Source organism: Hippopotamus amphibius, chromosome 6, assembly GCF_030028045.1.
Source record: "Hippopotamus amphibius kiboko isolate mHipAmp2 chromosome 6, mHipAmp2.hap2, whole genome shotgun sequence".
Taxonomy (NCBI): domain Eukaryota; kingdom Metazoa; phylum Chordata; class Mammalia; order Artiodactyla; family Hippopotamidae; genus Hippopotamus; species Hippopotamus amphibius.
This window is the reverse complement of record NC_080191.1, coordinates 55,781,231-55,805,646: the sequence shown is the minus strand read 5'-3', so window position 1 is coordinate 55,805,646 and position 24,416 is coordinate 55,781,231. Positions and strand designations below refer to the sequence as shown.

Here is a 24,416-nt window from a genome sequence, read left to right as displayed (position 1 = left end):
GGCCTGAACCCAGTTTGCATTCTGTGAATGGCACACAGCAACTCTCTCCCTCTTAGCTTGGCTCTTGGTTTTGTAGACATACGCTTTTGTGAACATTTTTTTATTTTTCAACTTTTTGAACCTTTGCAAGTCACAGAGTTGCTGTTGATGAGAATATATTTCCTTTCTATTCCTATCCCCTAATTTTCATTTTTTTCCTATTAAATTTGTAATCCCCTTAAATGCTAAAGGTACTCAACAATACCATGCTACACCTATAGAAGGATATCTGTATTTGCCATTGGTTGCTGTTATAGTACAAAAAAAAAAAAAAAATCACATCTTAGAATGAAGAAATCACTTGCTTCTAAAACCAGCCACTTTCCTACATATGCATTTGCCCTGTAAGACCCTCTTGTATCAGCACAAGTGGTTGGAGGCCACAGTCCTCATCTACCCAAGCGGGTGTAGGAGGGAGAGGTTGCCTCAGTCACCACTGCCCTGGTCCCCAGCCCTAGAACGGCTGAGGCCCAGAGTCTTTCTGGTATCATCTTGGCCAGTCAATCCTCCCTTCCTGGATTACAGCTGAGCTCCCGTTTTTCATTCTTACTGTCTGGAGTATTGACTTCCAAAAGCCAACCAAAATGAGGCATAAAATATGAGTTAATGAAGTTAAAATAAATCTTGCTATTTTATTATACCATGTTCCTTCCAGCTCACAGAAAATACGACGACAAAGATATGTTATTCCCAATCTTGGTGTCACGTATTCTTCTACAGTACTTTAAGAAGCATCTTTGTTGTGGTCAAGGAGATATCTAGACATCTAATTATGGAGGTGATTTTTTGGTATGAAGAGTACTGATTTTACACATTGGGTATTGGTGTTGGGGAAACATTTCTTTCTAGCACTTGTAGACTTTGTTAGAGATGTGAACAAAAAGTGAAATAAGCACTGAGTTGGTGAATGAATGCCTGGCTCTCCTACCTCCCTCTTACAAGCCTTCTTAGGTTGAGTCCTTTCTTGCTGGAAACTTATGATTCACAGTTGTATTTTGTTCCTCAAAAGTGTTCTTTCATTCCAGGAGATCAGAAATGGTGTTACCAAAAAAGGCGAGACTCTCAGCTGGCTGAAATCCAGGCTTAAAAGTTTGATTGAAGTTTCTTCTGAGAATGAAGCCCAAAAGCAAGGAGATGAGCTGGCCAAATTATCTAGTTCCTTCAAGGCTCTCGGGACTCTGTTGTCAGAGGTAAACCATTTAGTCATTCTCTAAATGGATAGATCTGGGTAAAGAATCTGGAAGGTTCCTTTGGGTTGCAGTTTAACAAGTAATTTTATAAAGAATGTGTCATCTAAACAGAATAGTTCAGATACTTATGTATGTGATGATGGGTGGCGAAGACGAGCAGGATGTTTGCTTTATGATCTGTGCCGTATTGGATATGTTAATTTAGGTTAACAATCTATATTTAGAGTGCAAAGCTTATAGATCCACACTTTTACTAGAAGCATTATTTCATGGTAGGTTTAAGGTAAATCACAGAGGTTAAGAACCCAGGCTTGACAGTCAAGCAAGCCCAGTGGTAGAGTTTAACTCTGATTCCCCATTTCCTATGTAACCATGAGCTTGTCATTTAACATCTCTGGACCTTGATTTCTGTACCTGTAAAACAGGGCTAAAAATACTTACCCCAAAAGGTGGTGTCAAGAATTGAGTGCACTAATGCATGTAAAGCACTTAGTACCGTGCTTGGAACAGAGTAAATAACTGATAGCTAATAATAATAAAATATTCATGTTGAGTCAGCAGGCCAGTAAAGTCTCTTTCAGGCAAGATCTGCTCATTTTAAACTTCTTGATATACATTTCAATGTTTATAGTCCTTTGTAGATTATGCAAACCCACCAACTTCATTTCAAGTAGGGCCACTTCTACCCTTGGCAAGAATATTTTTACTGACTGAGTTGTCCTATGAATCGAATGAGTTTGTACATGGGAAGATAATGTAAGAATGTAAAGTGCAATACATAGTTATCAGGATTTCTTGAAATCATTTATAAACTTGCATGGAAAAATTATCACTTGGGTGACTTAAAGTTCCCTGATTCTGAAAGATCTGAAAGTCTCTGTAGATGTCCCTAATCTAAGTTTGATTGATTGATTTTTCATGAAAATCAAGGTTGAAAAGATGTTAAGCAACTTCGGAGACTGTGTCCAGTACAAAGAAATAGTCAAAAGTTCCCTTGAAGAGTTAATTACTGGCTCTGAAGAAGTCCAGGAAGAAGCCGAGAAGATTTTGGACACTGAAAATTTGTTTGAAGCACAGCAGCTACTCCTTCATCACCAGGTAGAATGCCTCTTTACTTGAGTAAAGAGACATTTGTGCAAAGTTGATTAGTTACTAAGAACCAGAGGGATGAGGAGTAAGTCTATCCACTGGCTCGAGGGGGGAGCTTGGGAGGGAATTCAGCTGAATAGTTAAAAGAACTTGGCACTTCTGTTCTCTCTATTAAATATTAAATATTTCAGAAGGCCTTGCAAGATAAATTCTTGGCCAGAGTGATTTGATGATACCAAAAGGAAGGAACATTGATTTAACGATGAAAACCTTCATAAAACTTGCTAAATTGTCCTTTTCATAACAGAAGGAAAGCATAGACCAGCTACTTTATATTTGAGATTGCTATTCTTTTATTATGTTACAATCTTTGCTTTTCGATTTACAACTTTGAATACATCCTGGTTTGGGAAATTATAACTTATGTGAAGTACCAGTCCTTTCCTGAGAGTATGCTGCTAAAAGGATTAGAACTGGAACTAAAGAAGTTTTGGTGCTTGTATTGATAATTAACAATTATAACCAACTTTACTTGTCAAACTCAACATAAGTGGAAGTGTTGATTCAAATTAATCTAATGACAGAATTTTAGCTAACAATGTATAAGAAAATGTTAGCTAATTTTATATGTAATAATATATCAAAATGGAAACTTCATTAAAAGCATGTGAAAGAGCAGCCTTTAGACTTTACTTAATAATTTTAAAAAGGCCGTGAGTACAAAAAAAAAAAAAACACCCCACAGTATTATTTGTTCTCAATCACTGTAAAAGTGTTGTTTGGGTTTCAGTTTACTTTAAATCAGAGAAATGTGAGATTATAGATATTTACATTATAAATGTAAAACTTTACATTTCTTGGACCAGGTGCTTGGTGATATGGGCGTGTTTACTTTGTGAAAATTCATAAGCTGTATTTTGAAATTTGTGTACCATTCTGTTTATACATTAGACCTCAATAAAAAGTGTATTTTAAAACACAACTCTCCTCAAATCTCAGCATATTAATCTTTCTGAATATACCCTGGAATGAAATCTCTTCATATTAGCATTTTTACAGCATGAATGATTTTTTAAAAAGTGGTGTTGGGACTTTCTGTTTTTAGGCAGAATATAGTTCTTTAAGAATTATGTCAAATGAATAGTTTTGCCAAATTCCATCCGGCGTATTGCACAAAACATTAAATGTTGTCTAAATTAGCACACAGCTAAAACACTCAGGCCAAATTAATTATGTTGTTCCCATTAAAAAACATAAAGTACTTATAAATAATGCCCAACTTTGATTGCAACAGAGCCTTCATTATCGTCTTAACTATTCATCCTAAGTGTAAAATGCAGTTTGGGCCCCCGCTGCTGAAGACTGTACCTTTCTGCACCTCTGTTACAGTGTGGGTGTTAATGTCCCTGGCCTAGGTGCTTAAAGAGTTAACATTTCTATCCGTCTGTTGAACAAATACTTCCAGCAAAAGACAAAGAGGATCAATGCAAAGAAGAAGGATGTGCAGCAGCAGATGGCGCAGGCTCAGCAGGGTGAAGGTGGGCTGCCTGGCAGGGTCCAAGAGGAGCTGCGGAAGCTGGAGAGCACCCTGGACAGCGTGGAGCACAGCCGGGAGAAGCAGGAGCGCCGCATCCAGGTCAGAGACCGAAAGTCACGTCATGGGTTGTGTGAACTTCCGGGTCACAGGTTATGTCTCCTACTAGCGGGAGCAAACGTTTATCTTTCCCGCCTCTGAGGTGCCAGCATTCTGTTAAACACTTATGTGAGTTATCTCTTTTAATTATAGCATCAGCCTTGTGACATGGGTTCTGTAATTAGCACATTTTCCAAGTGTGGATGCTTAAAAACAAAGAGTTTGAGGATTTTCCCTGAAATCACAGAGCAGTGATCAATGGTAAAGCCAGGATTTTAATCCACACTTGTCTGAATCCAGAAATTTCCATTGGATAATTTCACTTTTCTGGACAGTCCAGCAGTCACACTTTTATGATTTATTGTGCCCTTGACACATTAACTTAAAAAAGTTTTTGGATTTTTTTTTTCCACCTGCTCACCACCTGCTTCTCTTCCTTCTCCCTGTCCTTTTCATCCTTTCTCTTTTTTTTTTTTGAGAGACATTGGGAGGGTTTCTTTCCTTTGTCCCTTATCTATGGTTAAGTAATATCCTAAAATTCACAGGACTTTATAGCAGATGAAAAAACTGAGTCCTAGGCCACACATCCTCTTTTGGTAGATGAATTGAGACTCAAAAGGGGAGTTCTTATAGAAAACATTAAGATTATCTTTATTCAGTATAATTGACATTTGAACTGAGAGTTGTTACCTGGAAGTTGACAGCCTGACAAATGGATGGAAATGTGACAATGTTTTGTGACACAATGATAATTCATAACATGATATGTTATTTATTTTTTCAAATTTAGGTCACATTAAGAAAATGGGAGAGATTTGAAACAAACAAAGAGACTGTGGTTAGATACCTTTTTCAAACAGGTTCCAGCCACGAGCGCTTCTTGAGTTTTAGCAGTTTGGAAAGCTTATCTTCAGAATTGGAACAGACAAAGGTATATTGGCAAGACCACACTGTCCCTTGGTACCCATTATTCCCAAGAAAAACTGTGTTTCTACTTCATTATTTCCTTAATTATTATAGTTATTCATTTAATCAATTCTTATTGTTTGTTTTTGATTCACTCTTCAACACATTGGTCAAGCTGCTCTGGGGAATGAAAACATAAATAAGATTGAAACATCAAGATGAAAGAGAAAGTTTTCATTGAAGTGGGAAATGATTAGTTTCCTAATAGATGGATGAATTTCTAAAACATCTTTCCGAAGTCAGTGATTTTTTTAACTGAGGCTTGAAGGGCAGATAAGACATAGAGAAGCAGAGTTTGGGGCAGAAAACCAGCATTCCTCTAATGGGAAATGCTGTGAAGTATAAAAGCGTGAGAAATGGTGATTCTCTGTTTTAAAGCAGAAAAAGGGAAGTGAAGTTGTAAAGGAAAGTTGGACCACATCACAAAGACTCTTGAAGGCCTAAAGCATTACTCTCTAGGCAACATGGAACCCGTAGAGGTTTGTGTGAAGGGGAGTCACATGATCAGAGCTGTACTTTAGGGAGATGAGTTTTTAAACAGGTATAGAATATTGAAAGGGTGGAAGGCTGGAGTCATGGGTTCTAATTATAAAGTTGTCGCATGTGTATGTGAATAGGAACGTGAATTCAGATAATGAGGATGGCAGTGGATATATGGGAACAGATGTGAAGACAGAGTGAAGGAAAAGAGGATGACACCCAAGGTTCTGAGCCTGACAGAGACAATGGGAGAGAGACAGTAAATTGGAGTAGTTGTTAGTGGGGGCAGATGACCAACTCAGTTTTGAGCATATTGAGTTTGATGTCCAGTGGACATACAAGAGATAATATTTAGTAAGTGTGCTTAGTAAGCTCAACCCTGTAAGTTCAGACACCTTGGACAGTCACAGCAGACCAATAAATTTGTGCGACTCATTTAGAGGAGTTGCACAGGCCCCTTTGATTCCTATTGCTTGTGTTTTGGGTTTATAGAAAGACTAAATTAGTGTAGAAATGTGTTGGTCAATGTATAAGAAAGAACACTCTTACATCCATCTTTTCATAACCTTTAGCAGGGAAACCCCTGTGCTGCTATTTTCTCACCAGTAAAAGGCTTGTGTCTCCTGTACTGCCAATATGTCATTATTTCTCCTATTAGTAACTCATTGCGGAGATGAGTTTTTATAAAGCCACAGAATCTTTCTATTGTGTATGATTTTCATCAATCATTTAGATAGAAAAGTTTTGATTTTTGATTTCAGTTATTTTACATACTAAAAATATATCAGGGGTCTTTTATAAATACAAACACATTTGTTGGGTGAATTATCACATGGGTTTTCCTCCTGGGTTCCATCCAGAGTTTCTGATACCCTGCAGCTCTAACTCTTTTGAATCTGTTTGCCAGCAATAGATGAAACAAATGTAATATTTTTGCCTTATTATTAAAATTCTCCTAGCCAATAATCTTGCACACTTTGGGAGTGATTTAATGATGGGAGCTAACGTTTATTGAGCATACACTATTTGCTGATCTAATCACTTGATGTTTATCATCTTGTTCAATCACCGAAATAATCCTCAGAGATAGGTACCATTATTAATCATGTTGTATAAATGAGGACATGTAAGGTACAAAGTTGTTACTGAATTTGTCCAGGATCTCAGGATTACTAACTGGCGAGGTTAGGATACAAACCCAAGAGGTCTGAGTCTAGAGCCCAAAACCTCAGAAACTATAATATATTTTCATTAAAAAACTGAGCTACTTTACTAATTGTTTACATACGCTGCTGCACAGGCATGTCATTTGGAATAATTGTCCTCTGCTTCTTTGCTTACTTGACATTGTTAATATAGCCCTCGTGCCTGTTTTAACCCTGGAGTGGTTGTGCTGAGGAACTTGAGGGTTTTCTGTCTGCCGTTGTGTGTTTACAGCAATATCATGTTTAATCTTCACAACAAGGCTTTACTGATAAGGAAGTGAAAATTCAAAGACTGAGGCGACCCAAGGTCACAAGGCTACTTTGTGTGTGAAGGACAGAGCCAAGTTTCAACTCTAGACCTATCTGATGCCAGAGTCCATTTGTTCTTGTCGCACCCTGCTGCCACCCATAGGTCTTCTTAGGACGTAGAGATAAAACCTTACAACATGATTCTAGTTTTGTTTAATTTGGTTTTTATCAGCATCATTCTGCTTTTCAGATTCCTCTGCATTGTGCTTTCCAATACGTAGCTCCCACAAAAGTCTCTTAGATTGAATGTATATAAGCACTTTCAAACGTAACTCTACTTTCTCCATGTTTTCTTTCCTGGGTTCTGGGAAACACTAGGGGAAGAAACACTGTTTTACACTTCTGATTTTATTCATGGGGTTCTGCTGTGATTCACAGGTTTCACAATTGAATCTACAATGACTGTATATTCACATATAGTGGTAGTAGATGCTTCTAACCACAGAAATTAATGTTGTGACATTAGTACATACTGTATTTTAGGATATTATAAATCTCTCTACCATAAGGAAGCCGTACTTACTCATTTTTATTCTTTCAAGTTGCAGGGTACTTTTCTGAAGTAATGTTGATATTTCTAGGAGGACGTTAAATCTTTCAGACATGAAGGTGCAATGGTATTATGTAGTAACTATCTTTTATGGTGTTATCTAATAATTTTGAGAGATGTTCTGTAGGAAAAAGTGGCTATCAGGAGCTTGACTTTTAAAAATTATTTACATTACCTACTTAGGAGAGAGGAGTTTATGATCAAAATTTGAACCTCCTTTGATATAATCCAGGAGAAGAAAGGAGACCCTAAGTTACTTTTTTTCACTCAAGATTGTCTCCGGGTTTACCTTTTCTAATTTAGTATTCAATATATTTATGTGACAAAGTTGAGATGACTAAAATTTACCAGTGCCTCAAATATATGAAATTAATTTTTGAATTAAGGTGCTTCACTGTTATTGAAAATCAGTGTGTGAACTTTATAAACCATTTTATTCTCAATTTTATGTGAAAGTAGTAAAAAAAAATTATAATAAGTCCCTGCCAAGAGTGCTGGGCACTTAAAAATGAAATTGCTAAAGAAATGCTAACAGTAATCTTTTGAGAAAACTATTACTACCTGCATTTATGTGAAAGAGCCTGAAAAGTAATTTGCAAAGACGAACAACTAGTAATTAGAAAATCCAGAATCCTAGTCTAGGTTTGACCAAAATTTATCTTCTTTCCTTCATGTAGTGTATAGATATACAGTAAATAAGATTTAACAGTATTAAGATCAGTTTATAGCTCTTTTCAGAGAACTAGTTAACAAATTTTTTTTTTAAGGATCAGTGATACTCTGTGTTGACTAAGATATCCTTCATCTAAATAAACAAGTATTTGTATTCACTGGTCTAGAAATCTGTCATCTTTATGACTGAAAAAAAACCGATCACAAATGATCATTGCCCAACTGGCCTATAATAAACTAACCTATGTGTAGACAAGTTACTTACTATAATGCAACTCAAAATTCTAAACAAAAAATCCAAACCAGGAGACAATGGAGTAAACATTTTTTTGAGAATCGTTGGATAACTATGAAAGTAGTTCTCCAACTCTGAAGGTGTGGTTGTGGTTTCATTCATATAAAATGAAAATAATTTAACAAAGTGTCAAATTTGGCCATAATGAAAATGTCTGTTTATTGCTAAGAATATTATATGCTAATGTTCACACATGTTTGAATCTGTCTGTTCATCTGTCCATCTATTCTGGGGGAGACTGCAGTATGTGCAGTTTATTTGAGGGCAGAGTCTAATAGAAGATGCTGTCCTAAGAATTATAATATCTTTTTTAGGAGTTTTCTAAACGAACAGAAGGTATTGCGGTCCAGGCTGAGAATCTTGTGAAGGAAGCTTCAGAGATCCCACTTGGGCCCAAGAATAAGCAGCTGCTTCAGCAGCAGGCCAAGTCAATCAAAGAGCAAGTCAGAAAATTAGAAGACACACTTGAAGAAGAGTATGTGCTTGACAAGTCCTAAACTTTCTTCTCTGAGATATAGTTTCATACACTCTTCCCTGTATATTGTATTCAAAACATTCTTTTAAAATCTCCAAGTGTCTGTGTATTTCAGCATGTTTTGAGGAAGCAACTTGCCATTCAAAAGAAGGTATCACCAATAGAGAATCCCACATCTGTAACAGAGCAGGGAAATATAAGGGATGTGGTTTTTGTATCATAAACTGATTCTGTTCATGAGAAAGCCATATCTATAAAATTCAAGTGGCCTTCGTACATTGGAGAAGGGAATCTCAAAAAAGAACCAATACTTAAGATAATTTTTTTTACTGTATTATTCTTTGCTGTCACCAGTTAGAGGGAAGGGTAGATTTGTGGTTGTGTAGATTCTAGGCCTAAACACATATGACATAGACCACACATCTCCAGCTCTAAGAAGCTCAGAGAGCTTGCTGACAGTGCCTCAATATTCAAATTGTCACTGATTGTATACTATTTCCAAAAATTAAATTCAAAAATATATTTTATTTTTAAACAATTAGCATTTGAATATCTAAAGAGAAGGAAAATACTTTGGCCTGTGGTATCCTGTTATGTACAAAATAGACACACATAACTATTTAAAGGGGATAAACATATGGCCAATGTTCCTAAAAATAATATGGCTGAATAGTTCTATTTTAAAGCTATTTGGTGGCAAATCACCAACACATATTGTTTTTCAGGTAGAGGACATAATTTCTAAGATGGGTTTTAAAATGTAAAATCTGTTTTTAATACTATTCACACCTTATAATCAATTTTGTAAATTTGTCTAAACTTTACAATTTGTTAAATACTTTATTTAAAGCAAATCATGACTTAAGACTTTAAATACTACCCCTCAAGGTAGAAATAATAAAACTTAGAGTTTATTAGAAAGCAAGATACTTCTGTTAGAAATATCTATTTGAATCTTTATTTCATTAAAAAATTACAATATAATTTAGCTTGCATCGCCTGTATTAAGGAGCGCATAGGCACATCCAGGGTGTACATTTGAGACTGCAATATTATTGAATTTGACAATCAATGATGCCATTGTATTTTCCTTGATGTCTTCAAGTGCCTTTTGGTAAACAGGGAAATTCCTTCTTTTTTTTTTTTAACCCAAGGACTTAACAGTTCAATGATATACTCTTAGTTTCCTAGTCTTTTTCTAAACCGAAAGCCATAATCACCTGGTTATATATGCATAACTATCACATGGTTTATATATGCATAACTAATACAAACTGGGACTCTATAGCTGAAATTTTGTTCACTACATTTATTAAAAATAAAGCCCAAGTTGTCTACAAGCAGTTAGGGTGCTCATGTACAAGCATTTATAGTCTTTTGGAATCAAGATCATACAGATATCTAAGAATAGCTGAAATCATTATAGATGATAGATTGCAGGCTTCGCTCTAATAATAGAAACAGTTCCTGTGTGGCAGCATGGGATTCAGATTACAAGCTCTCTCTTGATTCATAAAGATGTATTTTATAAAGATCTTTGAATATAAAGCATCACTGCAGTATCTCTCCTCTAAGAGCAAAAGGATCATGTTGACAAAAGTAGAACTGTTAAAAAAACTGTATTCACTGGAATCTAGGCAGGCAGTTTACTAAAATAAGTCCCGGCAACTACTGGTCATGTGCAGAGTTTAACTAGATGATACCTGGATTCAAACCCTTTGGACCCAGCAATATTTTGTTCAAAGCACAATTCCATCCATAACACAGCGTAGTGCTACCTCATTCTCAGAGGAGATAGAAAGACTTGAGGACTGACTCACTCAGATCAAATGTGCATTTTTTTTCCCAATCTAATCATTTCAGCTTCTATGTGGTCACAAATGTCTTCACTATCTTTTCACCTGGTGATTTAAAAGAAAATGTATTGTTGTTCTCTATTAAAATACTGCATTTTATTTACTTAATTTGGTTAATTTTAGTATTAAAACCATGGAAATGGTGAAAAACAAGTGGGATCATTTTGGCACTAATTTTGAGACCCTGTCCGTCTGGATAACTGAGAAAGAAAAAGAACTCAATGCCTTGGAAACTTCGTCATCTGCCATGGACACACAAATCAACCAAATTAAGGTGACCTGCTCACAAGTTATGTTTATAATCCATGTCTAGCTTTTAAGAGCGCCTTTCCTACATTTCATCAAATGCTATTTGGCCCCGGGACAAATCTTTCATTGCTATGTGACTCTATTAAAATTAAATTATCACAAAATGCTGAGCTAAGAGGTCTTGATTGATACTGGGCAACACTTAATAGGTGGAACTGTGTATTAATATTGTTCGACTTACGCTTTCAAAGTCATTATTGTGTGCAATATCATTAAAATGTTTATATGGTTACATTATTCTTTTCCTTGATTTTGAGTTAACCCCATTAGAGTGTCCTGTTGATGGATTTATACATCATGAAATGTGTTCATCATCTACAACCTTACTTTTTAAGAACTATTCTAAATGTCTAGCTCAAGTATTGGTGGCATTTACTCTCACCAACTACAAGGAGAGGTTCCAGAAATTACTTTCTTTAGGTGAAGCAATCAGATTCCATTGCTCTAATGCTGGCATTTATGATGCCTTCAGAGGCATGAACTGAGATGCTCTGATATGTTATCCTCCAGTTCTAAAATAACCAGGTGCATAGACCATCATCATCCACTTCATTCAAATAGCTTAAGAAAAAAAAATGGGCTGAAAGAAATGAATTCTGAGTGTTCATTTCTCTTTCTTGTATACTACTTTTACACAACACATTTTCAAAATTCAGCCAGTTCTTTTTCTATCTCAGCTTATTTTTTTGGAATGGGAAAACCCGCTTCCATTTCATTTGATTAAATATAGTAAAATAAATACCAAGGTGAGGGAACGTTTCACATTATGACTCAGAACAAGTCTTTGCCATGTGCACAGTGGGAGGATGCAGTATTGTTTAGCTAAGACTATGAATTGTGCAGATTGCTTACCACACATCTTCTGCAGTCAAGGATGCATGGAGTCTGGTGTCTGCAGTCTAGGTTATGACTTGTGTGATATACCAGGAGAAACAGGTGCCTAGCCATTAAAGAATATCCATGAAATAGGTTTAATCTTTAAAACTGTTTTTAAAAGTTGCCATTTAATCATTTTCACTAAGTTCCAAAAAAAGAAAGAATAGCACATTTAAATAATTTTGTCGCAACATTTTTCTTTCAAAATTTTTTGACATACACACTTTAACTTGTTTATCCTTTCTCTAATTTATTTTTCTATTTTTTAAACCTTAATTCCAGAACTTCTGAAATATATCAATAATCAAATGTCATCATGTTGCTTTTAGGAAACAAAATGATTAAGTATTTTATTTATAAGCTTATAAACATTAAATTGTGGACTTCCATGCCATCAGACTAGAAATACATTTTAATATTCCAATATGGCACTTTGAAAACTATCTAAAAATGAATATGAGTAGCAGGAAAAATATATTTGCTAAAAATAAGCAAAGATAGAGTTGAATACACTGTACTGTGGAGTTGGGGCTCATAGGTTCATTTTCTATTTCCAAACAGAAGACTACACTATAGGAAATATTCAAAATATGTTAACACTTACAATCTTCACTTAAAACAATTTCAGGATTAAGATTAATGAAATATTTGCATGTTGCCGTGAAGATAGTTATCTCTAAGCCCATTTTTGTTCTTCATTACATGCTATTCCAAATTGACTAATTCATTATTCCTAATTGATAACTCATAAATAATAAGAACATGTGCTGGATTCATCTTCCATCCTCTCTTCTTGGATTGGAAATTTTTTCTGCCACAATCCAGCAATATAATTATATAGTTTGCATCTGTGAATTTGTTAATGCCAGATATTACTCTAGCAATTGAGAACTCTGATCTTAGATTGTTTCACTGAGGTATTGGAAGCACCTAGAATAACGATTAGCACATTAAAAACTCAAAATACATTTGTTGAATTTATAAGTAATTTTTCCAAAAAAATAATCTAAAAGACAGCAAAACAAAGAAAGATTGTGTCCATGCTCAAACAACAAATATCTATTGGATCTACCACTATAGTCATGAATATGAAAAATAAAAACAAACAAATGATGTGTACCTGGCATTAATCTGATGCCAGCTATTTCTTACTGTCTTATCTAAACAGAAGTTATTTCTGACTCTGTTGTCTCCTCTAGACAGAATTCACGCATTTATTTTTTCTAGTATTTTCTATTTAAATTATTTGAAACAGACTCTGAATTTTTGGCTTTATTTTGATTGAATGATTTGGCTCTTTTTCTCAGAGAAGTAATTTTTCTTCTCTTATACATAAATAAAATTCTATGTTTATGAGAGACCCCCGCCCCCAACACACACACACACACACACACACACATACACACACACGCGCGTGCGCGCCCACTTCTTTAGTGGCTTTCAGTATTTTTCTTGTGCTGACTAATAGATAAAATGTCCTCCTGCCCCAAATGGAAATCATAGTCTGTAGGTGCTTTACTGTCGAGTCCACAGATAGTGATAAAGCAATGGTTCCCTGAGTGGATTCCCTTGGTCAGTAGCAGTGCATCACCCGGAAGTTGTTAGAGCTGCAGAGTGGGCCCCACCTTTGACCCAGTGAGTCTGCATCCCTGAGGTTGGGGCCAGGTGACCCTAATGCATTCCAGATTTGGACACCATTGGCATAAAGAATAGGTAATAAATTTGAAAAGACTGGGAGCAGAATTGGAAAATTTTTTATTTTGGTAAAATATGAAATACTCGACTATATTTTAGGAAAATTAAATGAATGTCAATATTAACATTCCTATGAGTTTGGGAACATGCTACTTTCTTGACCAGTTGGTCAAAACCCTTGACTCTTAGGATAAACAGAGTATTCTCTGCACCTTCAGAGAGACTGTAAGGGTTTCAGGGACATGTTCCTGCTTACTTCACTGCAAGCAAGGGTGGCTGTTTCTCCTTATTCTCCATCCAGAGAGCATGACCACCATCAGTTTGCATTTTTCAGACATTGTCTGCATACCTATCCTCCCCAGATGAGGTCAGGAAACACATGCTATTTGTTTGTAGCTGCTCTCTAATGGTGCAAGTATGTTGAAATGTCAGTTAAGGAAAATTCTGCTGATTTTCTCTCTCTGCAGATGACTACATTATTTCAGGAAGGCAAGCTTGCTCAGCCTACATTGTCATTTTTCTTGTTTTAAATATTAGGTCACAATTCAGGAGATAGAAAGTAAGATCAGCAGCATTACAGGGCTAGAAGAAGAAGCTCAGTCTTTTGCTCAATTTATTACCACTGGAGAAGCTGCTCGAATCAAAGCCAAGTTAACACAAGTAAGAAGATACTGGGAAGAACTCCGAGAACATGCACAGAATCTGGAAGGAACAATCCTGGGACGTTTATCTCAGCAGCAAAAGTTTAAAGAGAATCTTAAAAAGGTAAGAGCTGGTCCTTGCTAAAATTACCTATTTCACATTGCATTTTATAAATTGTCCAGAAATAATGGAATATGGAAAAGACACAATTTGCCAATTATTTACTGAGTTGTCAATGATGATTGAGTTTATAATTTATATGTAACTTTTTGAGGGAATGTAAAAATGTCATTATATGTTGGGTTCAGATAGGTATTAAGGCTTATTCCTTTCAAATAGTGGAACACATTGATTTGGGGTTTTTTAAAAAATATATTTTATCATCACATTGAAAGTTATCCAAAAAAGAACGGCATGCTGGTTCCCCAATAATCTTTCCTGTTTTGATGTATGTTTTTCCCACCATTATTTTTATATTTTACTAATGTTTTAGATCCAGCAGACTGTGTTGGAATTTGAAGATAAACTTGCTGATCCAATTAAAACATGTTCTTCAGCTACAGAAACATACAAGGTTCTCCAAGAACATATGGTAAGAGCATGTTTCAATGTTTCTTCTTATTTATCTACTCAGAAATGTGCTAATTCCTGCTTGAAAGGAAAACAGTAAATATTTTTATTAGAGTTAAAATTGAAAAAAATTGTTACTTGAGGAATAATGTGGATCAGACATATTCACTTCATATAACAGAAGAAATATAACTGTACAAATAAGTTTTCATTAAAAATGTGTATTAAAGAGTAGTCATTTAAGATATATTTCTCTCTCGTAATTGGCACATGTAACTTTTTCAGATTATAGTTTTAATAAACCCTGTTACCTCTTGCCAACATTATAAAAAATTAAATGTGCAGAAAAATATGTATATATTTGCATAGCAGACTTCAGATTTTAACCCACTACACACAGATGTGCAAAGACTATGTCTGCACTGATCTTTTCCCCAATGGCTAGCTTTTTTGGTCTGGTCTCTGAACTGGAAACCACTGTGAGATATTTTGCAAAGCAATAGATGCCTCTGGCAGAATTTAGAGGAAGGAGCAAAGCAAGAGAATCATGCACAAAGAAATACTGAGAAGAAATGTGTTAATTAATAAACAAACAAAATATACATACATTCGTATTATCCCTACTATGTGTGCATGCACACGTATACGTAAAAGCAGAGAAAGGGGCTGTAGTAACAGACAACTGAGAAAAGCACAACTCAGTTGACCAAAGCACAACTCAGTTGACCAAAGCACAACTGGAAGGGAAAGTGGAATTCATATCATTTGAATATTTATAATAAGAAGGTATTTTTGTGTTACTTATGTAATTAAAAGAAAAACCCAAATGAGGAAAAGTAGAAAAATTGGATTTGATGGAATTATTTTAATGGACAACTAAATTAACAATTGAGTACCAGAGAGGATAATGTATTCTTCTAATATTTGGGTTTCCTAAAGAAAGTTATTTTTCTCTGTCTTGATTTTCTTATCTGTAAAATGGGGGCAAAAAAAAGAACATATCTCTTAAGGTTCTTACGAAGATTAAATGAGTTAATATATGTAATGTACATAACACGGTGCCTGCCACGTTCTCATGTGCCCTAATTGTTGTTATCATGGGATTCCTGATGCCAGCTGTGTCAGCCATGACTTCCCATATAATTTTTGCATGTAGCTCTTATAAATGAGGAAAAGGGTTTTTTAAAATACGTTTGGTATAACATGAATAACAATTTTCACAAATTATCTAAATCCTTAAGGGAAAGTTGAAATTATTCAGATGAACAACAACAAATTCTTATTTGGGGAATAGTCAATCCATTCTCCCCCTTGACGTCTGCATTCATGAAGTAACTTTCTCGTCCCTTTCACTCTGTCTTCCTGAAAATAGTGGGCAGAGACTTTCTTTTGCTGAAGAGACTTTTTTTTGCTGAAAATCATGGGCAGAGACATCTTTTAGTACCGTTGCTTTTTATTATGACGTTGGGAAAACATTTGGTGATAACGGGTCTCAAAGAAAACTTAGGTCTCCTTTCTTGATGCTGTGTGTTCATTGAACTCTTTTGCCCTCCCTTCAGGATCTGTGTCAGGCCCTGGAATCACTGACCAGCACAGTAGCTGCCCTGTCAGCCAGTGCCCGGAAGGTCTCTAACAGAGACACCTCCATCCAGGAGGCTGCAGCCCTGCAGCAGAGCTATGAGGATTCGCTGTGTCGGGCTAAGGAGAGACAGACTGCGCTGGAGAAACTGCTGGCCCACTGGCAGAGGTGAGCAGCCTTCCTTCTCCAGTTGGCAGCAAGGGTTTCAATAATTACCCTTAAATAGGAAATTCCGGACTTTATGTGATGGGAAATGATCATCCCATGTAAAACTCATCAACTCATGTGGCTGCCATGGGAAGACATTGATCTTCATCATAAGATAAAGATCTCTGTGGAGAGGATGTGTGTGTATCTTTACACATTGCACAGATCTAAACACATGTGCAAGCTCCTAAACAAACATGAAAGGAGTGGTTCTTGGACCTTCACATCTAGAAAAAGACAACCAACATTGTGGTATTTATAATGGTTACTGCTGAACCCCCAACTTCAGAAAGGTTTAGTTTTCAAGTATGATAATTTTGCATGAATTTGTTTCTTATCTTTGCTTTCTGTAGGCTAGAGAAAGAACTGTCAACCTTTTTGACTTGGTTAGAGCGGTGTGAAGCTATAGCCAGTTCCCCAGAAGCCAACATTTCTGCAGACAGAGTCAAGGTGGAGAGTGAACTTCAGTTAATACAGGCAAGTTCAAGGAGCTGTGAGGAAAATGAAATGCTCTTTGTTATGGTTGCATTGTAAAACAACATCGAGTACAAAATCCTCTCTTCAACTCAACTTCTTGTTTTCGTTTCATGATCCTGAAAAGAAAAGTAGCCCTGACCTGAAAGACAAAGTCATGGTGAAGTTTGTGATGATCAGTTTCCATGATGTGTTAAAAATTCCTGTAACATAATGCCTTTCAGTTGAATACAAATGATCTGGCAGGGGAGTTGAAGGAGAAGTGTGTAGAAACAAAGATGAAACAAGGTTGACTATCAGTGAATAATTTTTGAAGTTGGATAATAGCTATATTTCTTCTACTTTTGCATTTATATGAATTTTTGGTAATAAAAAAAGTCACAGTAATGATTATTTTCAAGCAAGACACTAAAAAATGAATAAACACAAATGCAGAAGATAGAAAGATAAAGAATACTAGCTTATTACGTCCTTGAAGAGGCCAACTTTTTTATACTTAAAAGAATCTTTAACTATTATTGAAACTACAGACAATGTTACTGATTTCTGGAGACTAATGACTTATGTTAAGTGATGCTGTCTGTGCCAGAAAATTCAACAGGCAAAATTGCTTCACAAAAGAGATTTACACCCCAATTTTCTGTGTAACAGATTTACACCCCAACTTTCTCCCATCACCTTTTATAACATGTTTAAGAAAGCTAGGTTCTTTTATTTTTCGTAATTGCTTCCCTAAAAACTCCATCAGAGCATGTTTGTAGCATCTGATCCTGTTCTGCCATCTTCAGATGTTCTCCAGCCTTGACTTTTAGGGTATCCCATATTCTTGGTTCTTCTGCCTTTCTAGTTTATTAAACACCAGTGTTCTGCATTAATCTCCCCAAAAGTCCCTGCTCAGAAACCTCCAGTAGCTGTCCTGCCTGAGGATAAAGAGCCATCCTCAGTCCACAGTCCAGTGTTTAACTTCTTATAAATGTAATATATGGGTGTTCTAAGAGGGGAAGTCATAGCTTTTCTTAAAAATGTCACAAAGAATTCTGTCTGTATCAAACTGTATTCCTATGTGTCTCTGTATGGAAAACAGTGCTACTCAAGTTAGAGGACCAAGACTGGGCTGCAAGCTCATGTCCAGGCACTGTGTCAGCCAAGGTGCCTCCCCACTGTGGTCTGAACACACCTTGTGCGTTCCCACTTCCGGCCTTGTGTCCTTCATCCTGCTCAGCATAGGTCCCGATTCTGCCCTGAGGTCTTTCCTGTCGTCCGTAGGCTGTGTACTCCTTCCTCTGATACTTTTAGCAATCTTGCTTGTATCACACATGTAGCCTCACTGGGGAGGGGAAAGTAAACATTTTGACAAGCATCAGCTATGTGCCATGCTGCAACTATCTATATAGTGCTTATATTTTACCTCTTATTAGGTAGGAACCACGGCTTTTATGCACCATTCACATCACCTTAAGAGATTCATTGCCTGATTAAAAATAAGTAATTCTGTTGCATAAAAGTAAAATGAAGAGCCTTTGAGTTCCCTGGTTTGGCCTAATGTAGTCTCTAAACAGAGAGACACACTGTGTTCCCAGTACCTTAAATTGCACCCCTGTCATTGTTAGATATGCACTGTTTCTCTTCAGCAGTGGTTTTTCTTGGATTCTTTTCACCTACCCAGTTTCTTTATTCTTAAAGAAATTCTACAGCTTCTGAGTTTGCCTAACTTAATATAACTCAGATTCTGGGAAACTAATTCAGGTTTCAGAAGCATTTTTAATGTTGCATTAGAGGTTAAGTGGATCCATTTCTAAATCAAGGGATTTAGAAACCCTTTTTAGCCTGGTCCTAATGACCTCTGTTTTGCAAGAACGCAAAGCCTTTGGACAACAACCGCCGGTGTCATGTGGTCCTTCCTGGTCAATCTCTTTGGGATGAGATGTGTAATCCACTCCGTGTTTTCTCAGGGGCTGCAAAATGAAGTTGTATCCAAGGCCTCAACCTACAGCAACCTATTGCAACTAAAAGAATCCCTATTCTCGGTGGCCTCCAAAGATGATGTGAAAATGATGAAACTACATTTGGAGCAGCTGGATGAGAGATGGAGAGATCTGCCCCAGATAATTAGCAAAAGGTTGGGTTTCAAAAAAAAAAAAAAGAAACGTATAGTATTGCTCATTTTTTAAATGGTGAGGATATAAATTAAGAAAGCATAGCTTTCTTTACCTTTAGTTAACCCAGTTATTCAGATATAATTATAGAAGGGAAGAAAACTACATTATTCATTTTAAAAATCAAAGTGCTTGCAGGGGTGGGGGGGTTGGGGTGGGATGAATTGGGAAATTGGGATTGCCATATATACATTACTAATAAGAAAAAAATCAAATTGTACACTTTAAATATATGCAGTTTATTGTAGTGCAAAAAAATGCAAAAAATAAAATAAAATAAAAATCAAAGTACTTAATAATTAGTATTTCTAATGAACCTCAATTCGAAATTTTAGACTTGCAGTCAGGGCAATGATCAAATTAGTTGAACACTATTGAAGAGCATAGGATTACTTGTGTTTGTATTACTATTGTCCAAGCTGTTTGTGTACGGGAGAAAAATGGTAATTAAAATTTTGCCTCACATGGTATTTCTCAACAGAGGATATGTATTTTTTTTTCATCTCATTCCAGTATAGGTCTTTGTAGAGAGCAGGGAAATTATTATTATATTAAAAGGAGACAAAAACGGATTAAAGCTTAATTTACTAGATTATTAACAATTAACATCTATAGCTTTCTAATATGCCAAAAAACAAATTTTTGACTTAAATTGGTATTGATCATGCATGTAATCTTGAATAAGGCATTTAACCTTTCTAGTCAATTTTTAATTCATTCATTCAGGAAACATTTACTGAGTTTTTATAATTAGTAGCACACTCTTCTGTGTTCTGGGGTTAGCTACGGCAGGCAGCTGCTCTTTACCTCCGTGGAACTTGTATTTGTTCCATTGTCTAGTCGTTCATTTATTCAATCAATCAGCAAATGTTTATTTTTATTGAGTATGAGGCACCATATCAAAGATTGAAACCATGAAAATAGATAAAACCTGACCCAAGTATTTTACAAATCAACATGGGAATAACAAGAAACCCAATCAGAAGTGAGCACAAGATATTATGGGAACAAAAAGAAAGGACATTTGAATGGGTTCATGAAAGGCAGACAAAACGTTTTGGTGCCAAACTCTTGAAAGATGAGTAATTTTCTGTAAAGCACAGGAGGGTCTGTTCTCTGCCTCTCTCCCAGAGAGAAACTGGAAGGGTTTTAAAATGATACAAGTGTATGAAAGCATTCGAAATATAATATATCCATGGAAAGATAAAGTGTAGATGGTTTTGTAAGGATTAAAACATGAAAGTCTATTTAAAAAGTTGAACTTTAGATAAGAACCATTGTAACAAATATTAACATTTGGTTAAGGTATTATTCTTTTCTTTTTTTTTAAGTTGCAGCTGGCTTCTTTTATTATTTTTTAAGGATTTTTGTTGAGATATAATTGACATACAAAAACTGCATATATTTAAGGTATACAATTTGATTTTTTTTTTCTTATTAGTAATGTATGTATGGCAATGGCAATCTCCCAATTCCTCCCACCCTAACCCCCTATGGTATTATTCTTAATGCCAGCTTTGGATCCTGACCTCAGATCACCTATTGTTTATCAATCTAATTCCTTCATTATGCAAGCAGTGATTCATCTCTGACCATATCCCAGGCACCTTTCTTGGTACTAAGGATATAGCAGTAAGCAATGCAAGTAAAGCCCAGTCTTTTATTGCGTGAGGGAGAGGGTAATGTATTATTAATCAAATGAATGAACAAGACTGCTTCGAGTGGTGTTCAGTAATATGAAGACAACAAAATAGGGCAACATGTCAGGGACCGTAGATTGGGTGGCCAAGCAAAGCCTCTCAGGGGATGTAACATCTGATTAAAATCTGAATGCTGTGTAGGAAGCAGATTCATGGTACTTTGGGGGCAAAGGATGCAGGCAGAGCGAGCAAAAAGGGCAGAGGTCCTAAGACAGTAATAAGCTGGGATATTGTGGCAACAGAGATCAGTGGAAGTGTGGGGCCTCGCCGTATTAGATGAGGTCAGAGAAGTTGATTACGTGGGATCCTTCACAGACCGCAGTAAGGAGTTTTGGAGTTTTACCTTCCTGTGTGCAACAGGAAATTGCCCCATGTTTAAGCCTGGCAGAGAACGTTCTGATTACATTAAGATCATTTCTGGCTGTTACCTACAGAGTGGATGGTAGGGAGGCCACAGTGACAGGAAGGAGGCCAGTGTGGGAGGCTGTTGGAGGCAAGGCAAGAGATGAAGTTATTTAGACCAGGGTGTAGCGGTGGAGAGAAGAGCACAGAACAAACCGTGTTGGGGGCGCTGACAGGATGTGCGTAGATCAGATGTGGTGGTAAAGAAATAAAGGGATGAAGACGGACTCGTAGAACCTTTTGGGTGGATGGTGGTAACATTAACTGAGACGGGAGAAGTGTGAGGGAAACGGGGTTTGAGAAGTAGAAAACATCAGGAGTTTCAGTCTGTCCATGTATGACAACACTGCTTTTGCCCTTGGTTAAGTTATTCACAAAAAAACTATCATTAATTCTTTCTGTCCAGCTATGGGGCATTTTAACTTTAATACCTTCTGTACATAGGATTCACTTTCTTCAGTCTGTGGTCGCTGAACACCAGCAGTTTGATGAACTGCTGCTTTCTTTTTCTGTCTGGATTAAGCTGTTCCTCAGTGAATTACACACGACTTCTGACATAAGCATAATGGACCATCAGGCAGCTCTTACTCGGCACAAGGTAACATGCATTCTGTTAAGACTGAAGAGGAATTTATTCATAACAGAGAGCTCTTGATTTATAAAGGGATGCAACATTAAAAAAAAAAAAAACACTTGGCAGCAATTTAATTTCTTATTAATATGCAAATGTTTTAATAATTGAGCATATGGCTCCAGGCAATGTGTTGTACAGACAATCAAACAGATAAAGCCACTTCAGATAAAATAGGCAACCACCTTAAGACACTGTTCCTTCAAAGTGGAGTAAATGATTTGTAAGGTGAAGTGATGAGAATGTTCCTTTTTTAGCTTCATTTGCTTTGTTCCAATGCTGACAACTACTACTGAATTCCCATGCTTTCATGATAGAGTTTTTCTGAATTACTATTTAGCTTGAAAGTTATTTAAGATTTGTGATTTATCTTCCTTATTTATAATTGATGCATAATATCTATGCTGCATCAAAAATTAAAACATTTAAAAAAATCAGATACTGACCATCAAGCACTGGGATAGTTGGAGATAAGCTACATAATCCACTTATAACAATATTTAATAATAAAATACTTAATATTTATTGAGTGCTGACTCTATTCTGGGTTTGCTAATTGGTTTTACCCAAAGGAAAAGTACTTTCTCATATCTTCCTGTTACAAGACAGAGATGCTGTCTTCCTTAATGACTTACATTTCAAAGAAACAGCTCCTCCAGTCCTTGAGAAGGATATTCTGAGCTGTAAAACTGGCCAGAGGCTTTAAAAAGATGTACATAGCAAAGGGGCAGAGAGTGGATTTGTGAATTTTCTAATGTGAATGCTCAGAGAAGCCCTCAAAAGTTTAGTAGTCAAGCTGAGGAGAATATTAAGGCCACTGTGGTCAAGATCAAGATACATGATGATTTGTCTTTAATAGGAACCATGCTGAGATCGTTGGCAAATCTCTGCTAGATTTTAAACAAGTTTTATTGAGAGCTAGTCAAATTTCCTATACAACAGGCTCACCCTGGTTAATCTACATCTATTTAAAGAGAAGGCAGCTAAAACTTGCGCAGGTTTCTACCTGCCTTATTCATGACCTCTGAACAGGTGCTAATGTTCATCTGTTCTCACACTCCTTCCCTACAAACTGTTAGAATTAGCTCTAATATATATAGATATTATACTTTGTATGTAAATGTATTATTATAATATATAAAATATAAATATATGTTATATACAATAGAGCTAATTCCATATATTAATAATTCTAAATAAAATCTAATTAATTCTAAAATAGAGCTAATTCTATGTATATTTTAGTTATATTGTAGGCATCTGTATAGTTAAGGGAAATTGAAAATTTGGAAGACTTTAGAAGTTATATATGTATATGCATGATGTATGTGTATATATACACATGTATAAATATATATATCTATAATTTCTTTTAACTATTTCTCTCCAGTAAGAAATTATTTTGCATGGAATGAATTAATTCCAAATGAGAGCTGTATTTTATGTGAAATATATAGATAAGCAAAACAAAAGAAATTTTAAGAATGTTTCTACAAGATTCACCATAGTTGACCTTTAATTACTATGCCATCCATTGCATTTAAAATGTATCTTGACATCACAAATCCCAACTGTATCCGTGCGGGTAAAACATAGTGTGTCTGGGGAATCAATAGCTAACTCTCTCTCCTCTTCCAGGACCATGCAGCCGAAGTAGAGAGCAAAAGGGGAGAATTGCAGAGTCTGCAGGGTCACCTAGCGAAGCTGGGTGCTCTGGGCCATGCTGAGGACCTTCACCTCCTCCAGGGCAAAGCGGAAGACTGCTTCCAGCTGTTTGAGGAGGCCAGCCAGGTCGTGGAGAGGCGGCAGCTGGCCTTGTCTCAGCTGGCTGAATTCCTGCAGAGCCATGCCTCTCTGTCAGAGGTTCTCCACCGGCTGAGGCAAACAGTGGAAGCAACCAACAGTATGAATAAGAAACAGTCTGACTTATTAGCAAAGGACCTCAGTGATGCTATTCGAGATGTGAAAACATTAGAATCTACTGCCATCAGTCTTGATGGCCTTCTTACCAAAGCCCAATACCACCTCAAAAGTGGAAGTTCTGAGCAGAGGACTTCCTGCAGAACTACAGCTGATCATCTCTGCTTCGAATTAGAGAGTATCCAGAACCTTCTGGGAACCAAACAGAGTGAGGCGGATGCCCTGGCGGTATTGAAGAAAGCCTTCCAAGAGCAGAAAGAGGAGTTGCTGAAAAGCATTGAGGACATTGAAGAAAGGACTGACAAAGAGCGGCTGAAGGAACTAACCCGCCAAGCACTTCAACAGAGGTGAATGGAAACTGCATGGAAGCCGGTTGTCTCATTTACTTTTTATTTGCTCTGGAATTAACTCTTGTACAAAACTATGATAGTACCAGATTTAGCTACTTATTTTAAAAATATTTTGAGGGGACTTCGCTGGCGGTCCAGTGGTTAAG

The 24,416-nt window shown here is 36.3% G+C and overlaps 1 protein-coding gene across 1 annotated transcript in view; it reads left to right on the top strand.

Moving 5' to 3' along the window:
• Positions 1–24,416, top strand: part of SYNE1 (spectrin repeat containing nuclear envelope protein 1) — a 341,186-nt gene that overhangs the window by 61,074 nt on the left and 255,696 nt on the right. The window contains exons 25-37 of the mRNA XM_057737764.1: positions 1,065–1,229; positions 2,160–2,327; positions 3,784–3,954; positions 4,742–4,882; positions 8,743–8,903; positions 10,883–11,033; positions 14,177–14,404; positions 14,775–14,873; positions 16,411–16,598; positions 16,991–17,114; positions 19,064–19,230; positions 21,814–21,967; positions 23,639–24,267. Coding sequence (XP_057593747.1) covers positions 1,065–1,229; positions 2,160–2,327; positions 3,784–3,954; positions 4,742–4,882; positions 8,743–8,903; positions 10,883–11,033; positions 14,177–14,404; positions 14,775–14,873; positions 16,411–16,598; positions 16,991–17,114; positions 19,064–19,230; positions 21,814–21,967; positions 23,639–24,267 — 2,546 coding nt within the window. The remainder of the gene's footprint in view (positions 1–1,064; positions 1,230–2,159; positions 2,328–3,783; positions 3,955–4,741; positions 4,883–8,742; positions 8,904–10,882; positions 11,034–14,176; positions 14,405–14,774; positions 14,874–16,410; positions 16,599–16,990; positions 17,115–19,063; positions 19,231–21,813; positions 21,968–23,638; positions 24,268–24,416) is intronic.